Here is an 18,879-nt window from a genome sequence, read left to right as displayed (position 1 = left end):
TTACCTAAGTATTTTTTTTTTTGCGTTCATTGTTTTAATTTTAGACATAGTTAAATTAACATAATTATTATGTGTAAAAATACTCATTGTATGCTAAACATTTAATAAATGACATTTAAAATTATAAATCATATTGTTTTTATTTTCATTTGAACAATTATCCATAAAATAAAGTAATGTTTATTAAAGTATAGTTTATTATAATTAATAAGTAGTCAATAGTAATATTCATTAGATTTTTTTTTCTACTTTTTAGATATTTATATTCTTTTATTTAAATATTTTTCTTATATCTTAGGTACTTCAAATTTAATTTGAATATTAAATTTTTATAGTTACTATATTAATCTACTTAATAAGTAATTAAACATGTATTATAGTAATTAAAAATAACTTGTAGAATGTAAAAAAAGATTTTAGTGATTGAAAAAAATTAAATGTCATGTTTCTAATCTATATATAAAAAAAAAAATAAAAAAAAATATGAACTCCTTAATGACTTTCAGATTATTTGTTATGTATTTCTATTATCATTGTGCTTAGAAAATTAATGTAAGCTATAAGAGATAATTTAAAATTATTTTATATTTTATAAAGTTATAACATTGATTTATATTTTTGTCATTATTAATATATAAAATAGATATGAAAATAAATGTTCAAAAGTTATAAAAACCATCAACATCAGTGTTTTAACAGTTTATGTTATTATTATAAATGTAAAGGTCTCTAATTTTCTAAATTATAATTAATATAGTGAAATTAAAAATTGTTTATTTGAAAAAAAATAGTGAATGCCTTATGAGTAATTATTAATATGAGAATATAATAATAGATATATTTATTTGTTATCAAGTTTGTTGTTGTCTCTTTCCATAAATCATAATATAAACAATTTTTATCACGTAATTTTTAATTTTGTACTCATATTTAATTTTTTATTATAGAATGGAGTTGACCAATTTTCAAAAAATATTACTGATACTAAATTGTATCAAAATAAAATACATCATTCTATAAAAATAATTAAGGTAAGATTTTTATTGCTACGTAATACAGTTAATAGTTTTATTATTTATTTATATGTCTGAAATTAAAGCATGATAATTTATAATGTAATATAGTATACTTATTTAGTTGGTATATATATAATGGAATAAATCTTGGGTAGTTTATTATGATATAGAATATAACTATAGTTAGTTGGATATAATATAATACTCATTATAAATAATTTTTTTTATTAAGTTTTCAATTATAACCTAAACATGAAAAAAGTTTATTTATAGGCATTAGTTATTATTTTAAACTATCTAGTTGGAGTTATAAATGCTTATGATAAACATGGTTATTTAAACTAATTAATCAATATTGTAAGGTGATTATTATATTTTAATGTTTAATTCTTAGTAGGTAGGCATTTAATGATTAACTGAATATTAATAATATTTTCTTTTATCAGTGTTGTTTCTAGTTTATACCTATAATCATAATGATAAATGATAATTAATAAATAAATAATTTAATATGATGTTGTGACTCAATTTATGCATGAAAATAAACCAACTAAGTTTAAGAACATCTACAGGTAAATAATAGTTAATAAATTAAAATGTATTATAATTATTATGTAAGTAATAATAAGTACATTAAATTAAGTAATTTCTTAACATTTTAAATGAGACAATAGAAAATTATGATAACTTTTTATTTAAGATTACCAATAATACCTATATGGTAATAAGTTCATACCTAGTCAATAAAATATTTTAATCTCGCGTTAACTATTGTCTATTCATTAAGTGAATACTTTATACTTCAATATATATGTATTTTTTTATGTTAGGAGAGATTTTAGCTAGGTAAGATTTATATCTCAACGATTTTGGTTAGATAGAATATAGCGTGTATGATATTATTGAGATATATTACATATTTTCAGTACTCATTAAACAAATTATTTTATATTTAAATGATATTAATTCTTTATTATTTAATATAATATAGTGGTTGTGGTTACATATTGTACTGTATTGTTTATTTGTTTGATTATTATCATATATCGAGTTATAACTAGGATTTAATTTATATCGAGTTTTAATTAATTAAAAATTGATCTATAATAGCATTTTATCGTAGTCAAGATGAATTTTAAACAGTCATATAATAATTTATTTATTATTATTACTACAATAAAAAGAGTTCAGCATGTCGTCTTCGTTGTTATTCTTTTTAATATATATATATATATGTTAGTCGTGCTATAGTATATACTTAAATCGGAATCCAAGTTACTAGTTTAGAAAAATTGATTTTTCTCAACGCTAAAACGTAATAAGTCATTAATTTTAAATAATTTAATGAGTATTAGTTAGGTATAATTTGTATGGATATAATTAGATTTATAAATATTTATATCTACATTATGTGTATAATGATATCGCGTGTATATGTACCAGTTTTACCTGGACATATTATGTACTATTGATTTTCATGTTTTTGCGATGACGTTTTATTCTATATCTGGTCGTCGAGTATATTATAAAATATAGGTATTACTCTACATACATATTGCACATATTGTATAGGTATACGTTTTTAAAACGTTGTGCAGTCGTTGAACTCACTTGCATTTATTTTCCCAACAGTCGCACTGTATGGCCAACACGCCGCCCACGTCTCATCGTGTTTTCGACTAAGTGGTCGGAAATTGAAACGACTATCGTTCACTCTTGAAAAATATTATAGTCTTACGCCGTCCTATGCACCTATGTTATTATTATAACATATAGTAGGTGCTATGCTATTATCGGGTACATAAGGTGTATGAGACACATCGACGACCGTTCGTCGTCATCGTTCGGATCGTTTGCATTTCGGACAGATGACAGACGTGGCGGCGACCGAATGATAAATCGTGCCGTCCGCCTCTTGTTTCTTGTGGTTGTAATATTAATATACGACGGGTTAATAATATTATAGGTAGGTACGTGCCAGTGACGGTTGGATTATTATCTATCGACGCACCGTCGAGGACTCCGACCCCGCATCGTAGATGATTCGTAACCACACTATGTTAGTTGATTGATTACGATCGAACGACGTGGTGTCGTCGCTCCATGGTTCGGACCAATGTGTGTTTTATATGCATGATATAATTTATTATAATATATTAATATTCCACTTGAATACTGTAATTGTAATATAATTGGGGCTGAGAATTTGATGCACCCTAAAAACGTCAACATAAAGTAATTTATAAAATATGTCCGATAACATCATTAACGTTTCACCTGTTTTAGTAAAAATATCTTCTTTGCGTTTTCTAAAAATTATACATATTATATTTTATAATTAGTTTCGGTCTTAATAAAAATATTTCTTTAGTGGATATTGATGCCGTACAGATGTTTTTTGTAGCTGCTACTTCTACAGCAATTATGCCGCAACATTTTTCATATCTGTTCTATTTATCCGTTTGGGTTCTGTAGGAAGTCTTTTATTTCACTATCGATGTGTATAGTTCTTTCTGAGGGGAGATAACATTCACAGATTGAGACGTTTATATATTTGCTTTCTATCAGAATTTTAACAGTTCATAGTTTATTGTAATATGACTTCTAAAATTTAACAAATTATATCGTTAATATAGTTAAGATTTTGTATGTGTTGTTTGAATACCGCTGAAGAAATGTTTTTCTATTCACATTATACATAAAATTATAATAATTTGAATTAGTGTAATTATTGCATGTAAGCAAATACAATAAAACTATATCATGAAGGATTTTTGGTGATATATTTATAGCTTTTAGCTATGTGTTAGACTTCTTGTACGAAAACGTCATCATTTAATGGGTTCCTACAGTACACGCATATTTATATAATTGAGAAGCTTTAACTTAATATCATGATTGCGTTATACCAGTTTTTCCTTTCAGTGGCCAGTGGGCCGTTATTGCGGTCTCCTTATAGTATAGCTATTATGCCGCGGTAGGAGTGGTAGGGTTAACGTCCAGTTGTTTTTTTCTTTCTCTTCTACAGCATCAATGGTCATTATATTATTAGACGCCTACGTATTTAATGTGTTACATTCATCAAGAAAGTATCATATTATAGACTTATCGCAGCGGCTGTTAATTTAAAAAAAAAATCTGTTGGATATTTTAATAAAACATGATAGTTGATAAGAGCTCATATCATTTGTGAGTGCCCTATCATTTAATTGGGTTATAATATTATAAATGGTCAGAGTCCTTTTTGTATAAGACTAACTGAAAACATTTGTGTTGTTTCACTATAACATTTTATATCGTTCCTTCTTAATCTTCATACTATATACCTTATAAATGTTAATACCCATGTTATCTATAGTATTATATATAGCTGAGAATAAAACGATTTGTCTTATTTGGAAATATATTAGTTGTATTAATGTTAAACACGTTTTATTACATTTTGATTATTTTATATTATAATCTTAGTTATATTTTAAATTTGTAAGTGAATGGTGGTATTGAACTATAGTATAGGTGTTATAAATGTGCTCGATTCAGTAAATTCAAGAAACTACGAGTATATTCAGTTTATGTTTGTGTTTTAGAAGTGTGCAAACACACATTATATTTTATTAATTTTACCTAATTCTGGTTTTATATTAAATTAAAAATTTATATTTTTTTTCGAAAGCAAATAAAATATTTTTGTACTATAGTGGTATTAACGAAGAAAAAAAATAAGTAAGAAAAATGATAATATACGTATATATTTTAAACATTATAATCGTATAAGGTAGTTAGTACAATATTTGTTTAATAACTATTTAAATTTTATTTAAACAGTGTGCTGTGTTTTTCTATTTTTGTTTTTATTTTAAATACCTTTTTAGAAATAAAATATCTGACAAAAAATGTTATTTCAGTATATTTCTTTAAACTTGAATCACAAATTATAGACATTGCATTTTAATTATATATTAATTACTAGATAGAATTAAAAAGTAATAATACTAAAAGATTAAGATATAACTATAAGTATTTTAGTACAGTGTTTGTTTCCTTTTTCTGCTCACGTGAAATATAGACAAAACATAGTAATGTAAAATCATTTTTTATCTTTTAAGATTTAAATTATGGCTAATTAAAAAAAAAAAAAAAACATTTTTACCTTACGAAATACAAAATGATTATGGCTTAACAGTTAGAATATATGAATTATCTGTATATTAGTTTTTATTTAGTACTAATGCTTATATTTTTAATAAATTTAGCATATATATTTTTTAATAGTGAGTTCAATAGTATTAATAATTAAATAATCTGAAGTATATTATTTAATATCATTTGCTTATTCAGATTACTGAAATAAGGCAATGGCGTTTCACTTTGATGATTAAAACAATTATTTCAACGATTTCCACTAATATGTATCAACGTATAAAATTACGCTTAGCCGTTATTTATTCACATCAATACGACAATATGTGATGTTATTATTAATGTTAATTTCTTGTAATTACCTGGAATACAGTATACATATTTTTAAATTTTTATTAGTTATTATTTATTAGGTACTTATTTTAGCTTGAGAAATAGAAATTCATATAAACTGTAGTATTACAGATTATCTACTGCTGTTATTTTAAGGCATACACTCGTATTTAAATTTTTTGTGGTTATTTGAAACGAGTACTATAATAAAGTTCAGTTACTCATTTAATGTGTGGTGATTTAACAAGTATGCTAACCCTCATTTTATGCTTTTATTTAAATTATAATATATTATGAAATTTTCAAATATATATCTATGCATATCATTTAGAAGGGTCTTGTGGTTATATCAACTTATTTATTTTAATGAAAAACATTTTTTTAATTTTGATTATGAGTAGATTATTTATTTTTTTGAAAATTTTTATGGATATAAATCGAAATTTAAATGAGAATAGTTTTCGAGTTACTTATATTTATGATAAATATAATAATTTTTTATAATATGCGAGCTTTTAATGATTTAAAATCTGTAGTAGTTAATTAATACTAAAATGTTATAATTTTTGAAAATTGCGCTGAGTATTAAAAGTATTATGAATTAAATTTTTATTTATCCATTTTATATAATATACCTATAAAAGCAAGTTTAATTATCAAAGAATTATTTATTCTTTATATTTCAAGTTTAGGTTGAGTATCTGTAATTAATCGTTTGAATTTTAATCTAGAAGTATCATCATTTATAAAAAATTACTTGTTTAAACATTTTCAGTAGAAATGAATTTCTATATCAAAATATTTAAATATATGGTTTTTAAATATACCTACTAAAAATTAGAAAAATAATAATTTTAATAAACGTATTATTAAAACATATAAGTTGGATGAATCACTCATTTTATTATTTTCATATATATATATATATGCATTTTCATCTTTATGTTTACTTATATAAGTTTGTACAAAAAATTAAAAATATTCGAAGTTTAATTATTATAGTTTAATTTAATCACAATAGTTAAACAGTTACACTCTAAATGAAGTAGGTAGGATAAAATAATCTGAAACTAATTACTTAGAATGAGTTTTCGCGTTATACTGTTATTTTTGCTATTTATTCATTTAAAATGTTTTGTGGTTGGTATGTTAAAAATAATAATAATCTTGGTGGAATTTTGTATAAGTTATTTTTGAACCAAACATTTTGAGAGTACGTGCCAATTTTAACTTCCTAATGTAAAAGAATCTTTATAATATTTTATTGTTATTATTATTTGTATTATTTTTTATATATTTTATAATGAATATCATTCCTAATATAAATCATAGAATTATAATTAGTAAAAAGGAATAGTTTAATTGTTGGATATAATGTTTTGTTGTTGATTAATAAGTTTAATATAGAAATAATCCGAGTTTAGTGACACATTTATTCGTGCTTAAAATATTTCTTTTTTATTATTCAAATAACTATGTTAACCTCTGTTGGAATGAAATTGTTGGAGTGAAATGTTCGAAAGTTTGACTTCGTAATTTATTTGTTGATATACTCGTATCAAAGTATTCGTGATGTATAAATTCAACTATCAACATAGAGTTGGTGAAATGTTTTATATAGGCAGTTAATTAAAATTTAAACAAATAATATTATATTATATATACATACATATGTATGAAAGAATAGTTGGAACTGGTTTTTCTACATGAACTTTTCGTGTATATTTGTGGTACGTTTAGTGTAGACGTGATATTGCAAAAGTACGCAATTTCTCTACATATTTAATAATTATTTACTGCCCCGCATAATACGCGTAGTTAAGAAGTCTATGCCGTTTTCTCTCAAATGACCTAACATGATATGTGTAATTTCTGTTATTATAGTAGGTAGATCCTCTCTTCCAATTTTCTGACGATATTTGAATATTTGTATGCTTTTTGAAATATTTAACTTAATGATTTTGTATAAATAAAGTTAAAAATTTATTTTAATTGCATCCTAGAGTTTAGTTAGAGTCTATTTCTCTTGAGCTAACAATATTTTGTTTTGTATTGTTTGAACTCTGAGATTTAAAGACAAATTTTCTAAAAAAATTTTTTACTTTAGGGTATCATTTTTAGGGAGATTTTGTGGGTTCGATCATTTACTATACGGATATGTACACATTATATGTATGCGATAAGCGTGTGTATTATAGACGAGGGAGCGGGTCTTCTTCTATCGGAACACATGCTCACTATGGAGATAATAGTCGTGATGGCTAGAGAGAAGTTAGACAAAGAGAGACTGTTGGACTGAGAAAAAGAAGAAAACAAAACAACGGTACTTTCTATAAGAAATAAAGATCCGTGTGTATATTATATACATGTTTGTGTGTGCGGGTGGATGAGGAGATAGGTCATCGGTGGAAAGTGGTGGCGGCGCGGCGGTCTCCCAGTAAGCCACGACGGCGGCAGTCGTGTACAATGCACACAGCACAACCGGTTTGCCGCCGTCGTCGTCGAAGAATTCTTCGCGCGAATCCAATCCTATAGTGGTCGTGCGTGCCCGAGGGGGTGTCGACCGGCGGCGTCGTCGATCGTCGGGAAAAATAAAACTCATCGTTCCGGCGAAATTCATACCGCTGCAGTCCGCGGATGAACCCGCGCCGCGTACTTATTATACGGATTTTTTATTTTGTCGCCAAACGGTTGATTGTTGTGCGGCAAGTTTAGTGTCTGTGACCGGTTTAATAGTGTCTCATCAACGAATAATACTGCCCAGTAAATTGCCATCGAATTAGGTTTGTTTGTAACTTGTTTTTTTAAATTTCTAGCCGCTGTTGTTATTGTCAAATAATCATTATATATACAATCATCATTAATGTTATTCATTATCATAGTATCATAATAACTTGGTATAGTGTAGTGTGGTGTAATTGTTCTTCTGGTTTTATGTATAAACAAAAATAGTGTTTGGTACAACTTATAACGTTTTGCGAGTTCTGAAATTTGAGTTTTGCTTTATTGTTTCAACTTCAAATGTACAATATTAATTTATAATAGTAGGTTTAATATTTATATTATACTATTGTTAAGTTAATAACGCAGATATTAATTATTATATCCACTGCAAGTTTAATGATTTTGCAAAAATCAATAAATTTTATTCAAGACATAAGATACTTGGTGTTTATATATAAATATATAGCTATCTAAATGTTTTTTTTCAATATTTTAGAAATAAAGTTGTTGATTTGGTGTTGTGTATCACTATATAATATTTTAATAAAAAAAAGTTATAAGATCTACAAATCACAAAATAATATTATAAATATTTTCCATTAATTCTTTCAAACATTTCGTGTAAAGCTTTTGTTTAAATTTTTTTTTTTTCATAATTTACATTTGTTTAAATACATTTTATTACTTTAATAATTCATTTCATTATTTTTACATTTTAAGTTATAAAAATATTGTGAATTTATTTTATTATATTTATTTTGTATAATTCTCCATATTTTGAAAAATGTTATCATATTTACTGTATAATTTCTCTATTTTTGAGTATATAAGTGAATGTACATTTAACGATTTTTAGTGGATGAAATTTGGTATTGGTGGCATTATAAAAAATATTACCATTTATTTTATTGGCGTATTATCACCTTAGCTCTTAAGAAACTTTTTAATAAAATCGCCTAAAATTGTTCCATAAATTAAGTTAAGGTAGGTCGTAGGTACTCTGCAAGGTTTATAATAATGTTCGAGAATAACATCAAAAATTAATCTAGTTAGGCTCATTATGTAGTACAGTATTATTGCTTCACATTTGTAAAAATTAATTTTTTAAAGTAATAATCAAAACGTATATTTCACGTTTAAAATTATAATCTAATAATACATCTATGTGTATGTATTATAATATTTTTATCATTTATGTTTTACAAAAGTTAACAAAGCATAGAATTCTGATTTTACGCACAAAATAAAAGTTTGGGTCACATTGGATTGCTCTGTTGTAGGTCTGAATTATAAAATCGAGAAATAATTTAGTTTTATCTTATCGGTCTTAATATGTAGACGTGGGAATCAAATAGCGGTTGTTAAAAAAAAAAAAAAAAGAGAAAAGATATAATGAATAATAAACGAATGTACGAAAATAATATTACCGATGCTTTTTGAAAAATATAAATTTGCATTCATACTCGTAGGTATGTACTATATACCTTATACTTATACGATGTTCTTTTGTCCTTGTAGTGTATAAACAATGAGCATTGTTAAACCATACGATATATTTTTAAACCAAGTTATAAATATAGCAAACTACCATTATTATTAAAGTAATAATTTTTTTTCGCAAACGGTTTACATACATAAATGATGGATTAGGAAATTTTTTAAATTTAGGTGGTAACATTGCATTGCAGTAATTTATTAATATACCCTTGATTTCTAGCATAGTCTGTTTAATGGTGTTTCAAGTATGTAAATTATGAAATATATTATGCAAGTTAGATGAACGAATTTATTTATCCATTATTATGTACTATAAATTAACACGTATTAATCTGATCTAACATCTTGTTTTTAACCTATTTAGTATGACATTATAGTTTACCCTTGTTATATTTTATATATTTATGTCTAAACAATGGAACGGTTGTTGACTCCCGGTACCTCATATGTTAATGCAACGTTAATTTGAATAATTTAAACTGTTTTATATTTTGAATATTTTTTCGTTTTAGACGACCCCCTTATATATAGGTACATACGATTTGCATAACTCTGCAGAGGGGTCTTTATTATTTTTATTGATACAATGTATCTTTAGTTTATAATATACATGTATTAGTCACGTTGTGTAAATATTAAATTGTGCATTGTGCACTGTAATTGAATAATGTATTTTTAAACTACATTATTTGAGTAGAACGGATAACTTAAACCGTTAATTGCAATAAATTAAAATCTACTGTATGATATTGTAGTAATGTACACGGTTTTACTATTACTATAAAATTAGTTATACCTAGATACAATAATATAATGTCTTATATAATAATAATGTCGTACATTATTCTATTATAATGTTGTTCATCTGCAGTTTAAATTTTTAAAACACTTATTATTAATTTTATTATTTTTTTTTTTGCAATTGACAAATTTAATTATTTTATTTAAAATATTTTTGTTTTAGCTGTATAATAATCTGTATTATGTTTGAACAGTTTTCAGTTCTTGTATAGTTGTTAGTTTGTTACATAGTTTTTATAATTTAATTATAGTTTCAATAAAAAAAATCAAAACATCGCAGTATAATATAGTATGATTTTTTATCATATTAAACGGATTTTGTACTGATTGCGTCGATGATCATTTTATCGTGACGAGATCAATTTGTATAGATAAAAGTTCATTTTATGAACATATAATACATGATTTAAATTGTGAGTTTAAAAAAACAATTGATTTAGACAAAATTATTTCATAAAAAATTTTTTTTACCTAATTTGAGTTATATTAATTGATATTAAGACTTAATTTGTTGTGTATATTTTTTCAATAAAATATTAATGGTATGGTATTTTAATATAATCGTGATCTGTGTTAAAAACTACATTTTAATATTATATTCATCAGAATATTGTGCGTAGTTCATGATGTTTATGTTGTTATTTATCAGGTAAAATCCAACGGCATTAATTATAATTTGCATTGCCCGAACGATGTTATATCCAAAATGATGTAATCCATTTGATAATATAGTATAACTAGGTATTTATATTTTCAATTTCAATTGGCATTTATGCTATATGCGTATGTAATTTAAATCATTATCTTATTCTTAATGGTAGTTATTTATTAAACTTTAATACAAACATTGTAATTATATTATATAGGTTTACATAATATTATTGGAATTGATTTATTAAGAATAAATACATTAAAATGTTTTTAAAGTCAACCGTTTTTATCCATTAAATTGAATTTGTAGATATTTATAAGTAGTGTAATACATTTTAATTTTCATAAAATAATCATAAAATATAATTTGATAGGTAAAGTGAATAATTTTTATATATTATTTAAGATTCTAAGCAAAACGATAAATACATAAGTTTTAAAATGTGTTTTTTGTGACTTAATATATTTTAGACCTTTTTTATAGTAGAATGATGTTTCATTATCTAATATCTATAGTGTTTTCTGTCAAAATAGGTCTAGCAGTTGGTCAAAAGTACAAAATTCTCAGTATTTTTCAAAACAATATTGATTAATCTTTTCATAAATATTGTGTATAATTTTTTTTTTTATAGATTTTTAGGTTTGAATTTTGATAAAATTGGATATTAAAATGAAAAATAATAATTTTTCTTTCAACGATTTTAGTCATTTTATCGTAATTAAAAATTTCAAGATCTTAATTGTAAGGACTTAAAACTTTTTATCATGAAAATAATTTTTTTTAAATATTTAGACTAATTTGAGACTATTATTTATACCAATAAATTCATTAAACATACTTATTTACACTATTCTATTATAAATCGGCATTCAATTTTAGCAATAAAAAATTTACAATAAAATATTTTAAAAATCCGTTACTGCGTCCTACTGAATGTTCAGTACCCTCAAAACTTCTATCAGCTGTACCTTCTATATTTTAGAATTACTTCAACTTTTGTTTTTATTAGTATATTTTAGTATATTGTTTTTAAAAATAGGCATTGTTTTGAAGGAACCGTGGAATCGGTCAATATTTTGTTTTTGAAAAACATATTTTGGTTATAAATGGATAGAAAGGTGTAATACTTTTGATTGATAGTATCAATTTGATACGCGTTATCTTTTAAAATAATTGTATATATTAAACCTACTTTTCATTATCATACTATCATTGGAAATGTAAGTAAACTCTTCTAACGATTGTCTATTTTTGTTGTTAATTCTTCTCAGTGTTCGGTCCAAAGGTTGATTATTATTATAGCTATTATTTTTTTTGTTTATCGATAGGAAAGGGGCATTATACCTACGCATTTTATTTGAATTTTGATTTTAATTATGTGTAATATAAAGTAATTTCCATGTTTATGTTATTCAATTTTCTATACTGCTTAAAGAAAAAATTATGTAACTTTTAAATGAATTATTCGATTAAAAGTAAAAAAAAAATAATTATTATTATAGTTATATATTTAATCTAAATTATATTAAATTATTTAAATTAGATAATCACACTTTAAAAAAAAAAAAAAATATATATATAACGTAAAAGTTATAGTTGTGTAATTATTTATGATATGTTCTGAAACATATAAAGTTGAAACTAATCAATTATTAAATATTCGAAGAAATTTTAAGCTGATTTTTTCATTCTATTAATGAAACAAATCAAACAATTTGTAACTTATGATTGAAAAGCTACAGTAACACAAAAAATAGTACAATTTTTTTTTCAATTATTTAACGTTATATTATTATCAAGATCTATAAAAAAATAAAATTGGTATAATTGATAATATAATCAATCAAGGTTTTATTAAAAAAAAAATCAATATCTAATTTTTTACTAATTGTTATATAACTAAAAATAACCAAGTAATAATAATTATTATAAAAAATCAATTTGTTTTTATAGCTACTTTTTCATTGTTTTGCTTACGAGTTAGGTTTGTATACGAGTTGAATTAACTTTGAATATATTATTGTTGTTCAAATGGAGAATTTTTTTTTTTTTTTTGTTCGCAAGACACATACATGTATTGATACGTCTATATGAATATTTTACAATATTAAAGAATAATATTATATTATTAATATATAATGAGAACAAAGTGTGGTTTAAAATGTGTATACATAATATTTATCTTAGAAGTATTAAAAATAGTTCGTCTGTTCTGTATTTATTCATTTGTAATGTATGGATTTGTTAGAAACGTGTGTTATTCACTCATAAACATCATACTTTGACAAATGACAACTACGAGTGAAAGTATTCAAAAAACCATACAAATTTAAATAAAAAAAAAAGTTATTTATATGTATGCGATGAAAAATCATATTTCTTGTATTAGCATAATTGTATTATTATTATCTTCATCATCATTACAAAGTATAATATAATATTGTGTTCTATCTATAGCAGATTTATGTACTATTTCATAAGTATTTAAAAAAAATTATTTTAATGTTCACACATTACTTGTGTTTCGGATATTTACAATTTCCTCCCAAATTTAGAGTGTGCATTTAACTTGAAATAAGATTTACATAAATTGTATATTTTCTATTTGAATTTTCGTATCTATATTTGTCGGTATTTCATTGAATGATCCATAGTTTCAACCATTTTATGTTTATGATTAAATATGCAATACTTAATACTTATCTATTTTTTAATACTATAACTACAAGTAAAGTAATATGTTATTAGTATAAATACATGTATGAATTTTTGTCATATAGGTTGTACACTTCTAATGTTTGTAGGTTGATAAACTTAACTTAATTCTTATTCAAAATTATTTCTTGATAACAGTATATATTTCTATTTATGTTGAAAATATTAGTAAATTATTGGTTTATATTGAACTGCTGAAAAAGATAACTTAAAGCACATAATATTATAGGTTAAAATGTAGTCTAGAATAATCGTATATTAAGAAAACCAAAAATAAAATTAACTACCATATATTTAATAGAGAATAAAATAAAACAATTAAATACTAATATAATAACATTGAAAGAATATGTGAATATATTAGATACTATTAATATAGTTAGCTTAAACATTAATATTATTAATTACATTTATTTTTGTTTAATTAATTTAAATTTTGGATTACTGACAATTATCTATATTGTTCTTAATACTATGTCAAACATTTAGTTAGTAATTGTTTATTTTTTTGGATTTTATATCCAATAATACTTTTTCCTTTAAAAAAAATCAATTTATATAAATAAATATATGAGTATGTTTATTATTTATGATAATAAATTATAGGCGAGGTAGAAAAATGATTAGGACGTAATTTGTTTTTGCATCGGTAATTACTATTATTACGCTTTATTTATATGTTATGTAAACTTACTATAAAAAAAAATAATAATAAAAAAAAATAAGGTTATTTATAATATTTGTTATTAATTCGTTCGTTTTCTGCAGGATGGTGTTACTGGTGCGAGGCGTGGTTCAGGACGAACCACCGCCGGACACAAGGACGCTGTACCTCAACCACCCGGTACTGCGAGATTCCGCATCACAGCTACTTACCATCTCTACAAAAGTAGTCGGGCCCATAGGGCTCCTTTACGTATGCCAACGGGAGATGGCTGTAACCGTACCGCATGACAGTACGTATATTCTCATTATTAGAAAATAATGTGATATCCATATGTGTTGTTTAATCGTGTTCAAGGTAGGAGGGTTAACGTTTAAAATTTATTTATTATTTTCGACATTTAGGATTACATTTTTTTTTTATAGTAATATATTGATACGTATCATAAAATAGTATGGCATATTAATAATGGGAATTTCCTGTAATCATATTGGTTCCGAGTTTTTATAAAAACGTCGATGTTCGATTCTATAAGTATCTTGGAATACATAAAGATCAGAGGTGAGATCGGCGTAATTATGCGTTATCAAACACGTTATTGAACGTGTGCAACACAATAATTAATATAGCTTTACGTACTGAAAATTGAGTACTTACTTCATATAATTACTTCCCAGTTTACATCGTTGGTATTTCCGATCTCTGTTCTCATTCTTTAGCTGAAAGAATTAATTTAATTAGCGTGACATTATTTCGTGAGTTTTTCTATATCTAAAGGTAGTGTAATCGATTCTACTTATTTTGTGAATTGTATATTATAAAGTTTAATTTTCAAAGACATATTTTTTTTTTTTACTTTCAAGTACACTGTCGGGTGAATTCATTATTTATTAATCGTCAACTACTTAGATTTCAATGAATATATGAATACCTTTCTGGTATCATATATGTTACTAAATATAAAAATTAAAAAGGAATATCTGCCCATATTTTGAATAATAATTAAATACTCGTACATATGAGCATAATATGGCCACGATAAAGGGCGCCGACATTTAGGTCTTAGAAATGTTTATTTATAATTTATAATAAGTAATATAATTAACAACCTATGTAATATGTTGATGTATTCCAATTATTATCAAATGAACTATATTTTTGGTTATTTTATTTTATTGTACATTTATTGAATTATAAGTATAACGATTTCCTACCTTCCACTACCGTTACGCATTAAAAAGTTGAACATATAATAAAAATAGCCAAGTAATATTCTATGATATTGATCTAGGTACATAATGTATGACGTAATACCTATATATTTATTTTATGTTTATAGAAAACGTGTCAATCATTGGTTCCGACGATGTTACCACCTGTATCATTCTTGTACTTCGACATACCGGTAAGTTTATTTTGTATAATAGGTTAACTCTACGGTGTATAAAATAGGTTTTATAACAATGTACCTCACATGACATTTTTTTAGTTTTAACGTTCGACAAATTCTTCAATTTTAATTTTAATTTTTCTCACTGTAAAATAATTTGGTGGATTGCAGAATATGATATTGAGATTTTTCATGAATTAAAATAATTTTAAGTCTTAAGCATAGTATAGTTTAATTTTTTTTTTTCGAATAAATTAACAAAAAAAATAAAAAAAAAAAAAAATATAGAATGCGTTTATAATAAAATATTGATTATCTATTGTGTAAGCCAAATTCTGCTTTGAAGCATATTGAATACTTTGTATTCAAATTGGTAAAAAAAAATATTAAATTTTTCTGGCACATTAAACTTCTATTCACATTTATTTTCCTGGATAGTATTTTGAGTTTTACTCGCTTGGATTTAAACATGATGCAGAGTTGATTGTTTTCTTGAAATACTTATACACATTATGTTTAGGTTCTGGTGCCGTGGGATTCGCTCATCTAGACGGTTCGTGTACCGAGGAATGTGTTGTAAACATGGTGCACAGGATCCAAGAATTGTCCATGGGCTTCCCAGATGGCCGGCTAGAAATGTCTTTGATCGGCGGATTCACTCACGTGATGCGTTATAGCGAACAAGTGTTTTATAGCCTGATGGGTAAATATCAATAAATTTTTTTTCCAACCGAAAAGTTGGTATTAATTAACAAAAACAAAAATATTAATGTACTTATTTCTCGTGCATGCATATAAAAATAGTTGCAGTTCACAAACATCAAACTGAAATCGAACTCGTGCTTGCGTGTGTTGGAGAACTCAACACTATTATGCGAAACAACGTTCATTGGCCATTGCTTTATGGAGCTGGTAATGATTTTTTTTTTAAACGTATATTTTTTTAGATACAATTTTATCTACGATTTTTTGTTTTTGTTTCTTACATAGGAGTTATGGTCAAGAGTGGTGAAGTATTTCCGGCTAACTTTCCTGACAAAGGACCTGAACAACCTCTGAGACTTGCTCGACTATTCACAGGCCTGCAACCAGTGTGTATAAATACTTATTACTTTAGTATTACAGTGTTATAGTAGTGTACCTATATGTACGGTATTATAAAGTTGCTTTTTTGTATATTAATTTTTTAGGTAAATGTATGTTTTTTTTTTTTTTTACATCACTTTAAGTCATAAAAAGTTACAACATAAAATTTTCGTTATAATTTTTAAGCCTTTATTGTTTAAATGACTACAACTTTCTTTTTTAATTTCATTCTTCTAAACAAATTAATTATTTGAAAATTTTGTTATAGAGAAATCAAATATCGAACCATTATAGTTAATTAGTTACCTAACTTCATGAGCTGAGTATTTCGATAAATTAAGCTTTCAATACCAATTTAATTAATCAGTAACTTAGTAAAAATTTAATTTTCATATTATACTCTGGATATGTTTACCTATACTCGTATACACGATTTAAGTTAAAATATGATTAATACAAATCTTTTTGTACCCGAGCAAGTTTGGTATTTGTAGTTACAGTTATTGAATTATTTTCATAACAATGTAAACAATGTTTTATGGTTAAAATTACATAGGTATAAAATTCGTATTTTTTCTTTGTCCATAAATAGGTGTTAGATGTGTACGACTGTAGCTTGGGTCTCCTGAGAATTGGACCGTTCAACTACGAGCCCATGCGCAGTGTCGATTTGTGGCTTCAGCAATCCGATGAATTCATCTTGCAAGCTTTGTCAACTACACCCGACGTAGAACCACCGCATACAGTCATGGCCGTAAGAATCAAATAACAAGCATTATATATATTAATAATTCTCATTACATTGTATTCTTACTGTACTTAGAATTCAAAAAACGATAGTTGTATAGTACTATTAATTATTATGTTTATTAATATATTATTTGCAATTTCATAATACTCTGAAAATATTGAAATATTAGTAGCTATATATTTTTGGAAAAAAAAATGTAATTGTTTATCTTTAGGAGTAAAATTCATCGGAATAAATATTTCTAAATGATTAATTCTAGTTTTAAATATTTTTATCACATTATATTGAAAAAAACCAGTAAGATATTTGCTAGTGTTTGTGTTTTACATTTTTTTTTACGTTATTTGTATAGCTGTAAATAATCAATTGAAATAAAGTTTTCATATCTATATTATTAATTTATTTCAGATACGAGCATCTCTAAAATACGTCCAAGATCATCCATTCCCGGCGGTGACGGTATTCAGGGACAACCGACCATTATACTATAGACGAGATGAACACTCTGGCACGTGGACTCCATTTCGCTATTAAAAAATATGAGCCTTTTTCTCGACAATCCAACGATAAATATGTCAAATGTTTGTATGCGTCAACGGTTTTATAAAGTTCAAACGTAAAATAATATTGACAAAAAATTACCAGTGTTAGTTTTTTTAATATTAATTATTTTTATTTATAAAACATTCCATTTAGTTTGCCCTAATCTTGTGTTTTATAAGCTGTTCATTTTTATTTTTAAGTGCCTTTATAGTTAAATTCGATTTTTTAAAAGCTGTTTTTATAATTTTTAGAAGCTAATGGAGAACTTCAAAACACTTAAGTAAATTATAATATGTATTAAGTTTTATCTGCGGTAATATTATATTTTATGTTGTACGATGAAATAATCAGAAAAAAACAATGTTGATTTATTTTTTTAACAATTGTTTCATACATGTGAATTTTAATCAAAATGAATGTTAAGTGTACAATAATTATATTTTTTTATCATAATTTATTTTGTGATTGACTTTTTTTAGTTGTATTTTTGTAATATTGTCATTGGCAATTCAGTGCAGAATTGTTTATGTTGTAGTAACATAACGTCACAAAATCATATTTGTATAG

The 18,879-nt window shown here is 24.7% G+C and overlaps 1 protein-coding gene across 2 annotated transcripts; it reads left to right on the top strand.

The window, feature by feature from the left end:
• The first annotated feature begins 989 nt into the window (after positions 1-989).
• Positions 990-18,626, top strand: LOC112598136 (protein N-terminal asparagine amidohydrolase). 2 transcript variants are annotated; one of them, XM_025344496.1, is made up of 8 exons: positions 990-1,031; positions 14,647-14,834; positions 15,882-15,947; positions 16,453-16,635; positions 16,737-16,844; positions 16,923-17,023; positions 17,611-17,772; positions 18,178-18,626. In XM_025344496.1, exons 2-8 carry the CDS (start codon positions 14,648-14,650, stop codon positions 18,301-18,303), a joined length of 933 nt encoding a protein of 310 aa, XP_025200281.1. In that variant the 5' UTR covers positions 990-1,031; position 14,647; the 3' UTR covers positions 18,304-18,626. The 2 variants fall into 2 exon arrangements, with proteins under 2 accessions (XP_025200281.1, XP_025200282.1); XM_025344497.1 differs by lacking the exon at positions 990-1,031 and adding an exon at positions 8,019-8,272.
• Positions 18,627-18,879: the final 253 nt, after the last annotated feature.

This window comes from Melanaphis sacchari, unplaced genomic scaffold, assembly GCF_002803265.2.
Source record: "Melanaphis sacchari strain LSU unplaced genomic scaffold, SCAv2.0 Contig45_pilon_pilon, whole genome shotgun sequence".
Taxonomy (NCBI): Eukaryota; Metazoa; Arthropoda; class Insecta; order Hemiptera; family Aphididae; genus Melanaphis; species Melanaphis sacchari.
Note: the sequence above shows the minus strand (reverse complement) of the source record. Positions and strands in the feature narration are given on the sequence as shown.

Excerpts from the sequence above, each read along its gene's own strand:
- LOC112598136 (XM_025344496.1), top strand. The coding sequence starts at position 14,648 with ATGGTGTTACTGGTGCGAGGCGTGGTTCAGGACGAACCACCGCCGGAC. Across the intron at positions 14,835-15,881 it reads TGTAACCGTACCGCATGACA|AAAACGTGTCAATCATTGGT; the intron begins GTACGTATATTC and ends TTATGTTTATAG. Across the intron at positions 15,948-16,452 it reads TCTTGTACTTCGACATACCG|GTTCTGGTGCCGTGGGATTC; the intron begins GTAAGTTTATTT and ends CATTATGTTTAG.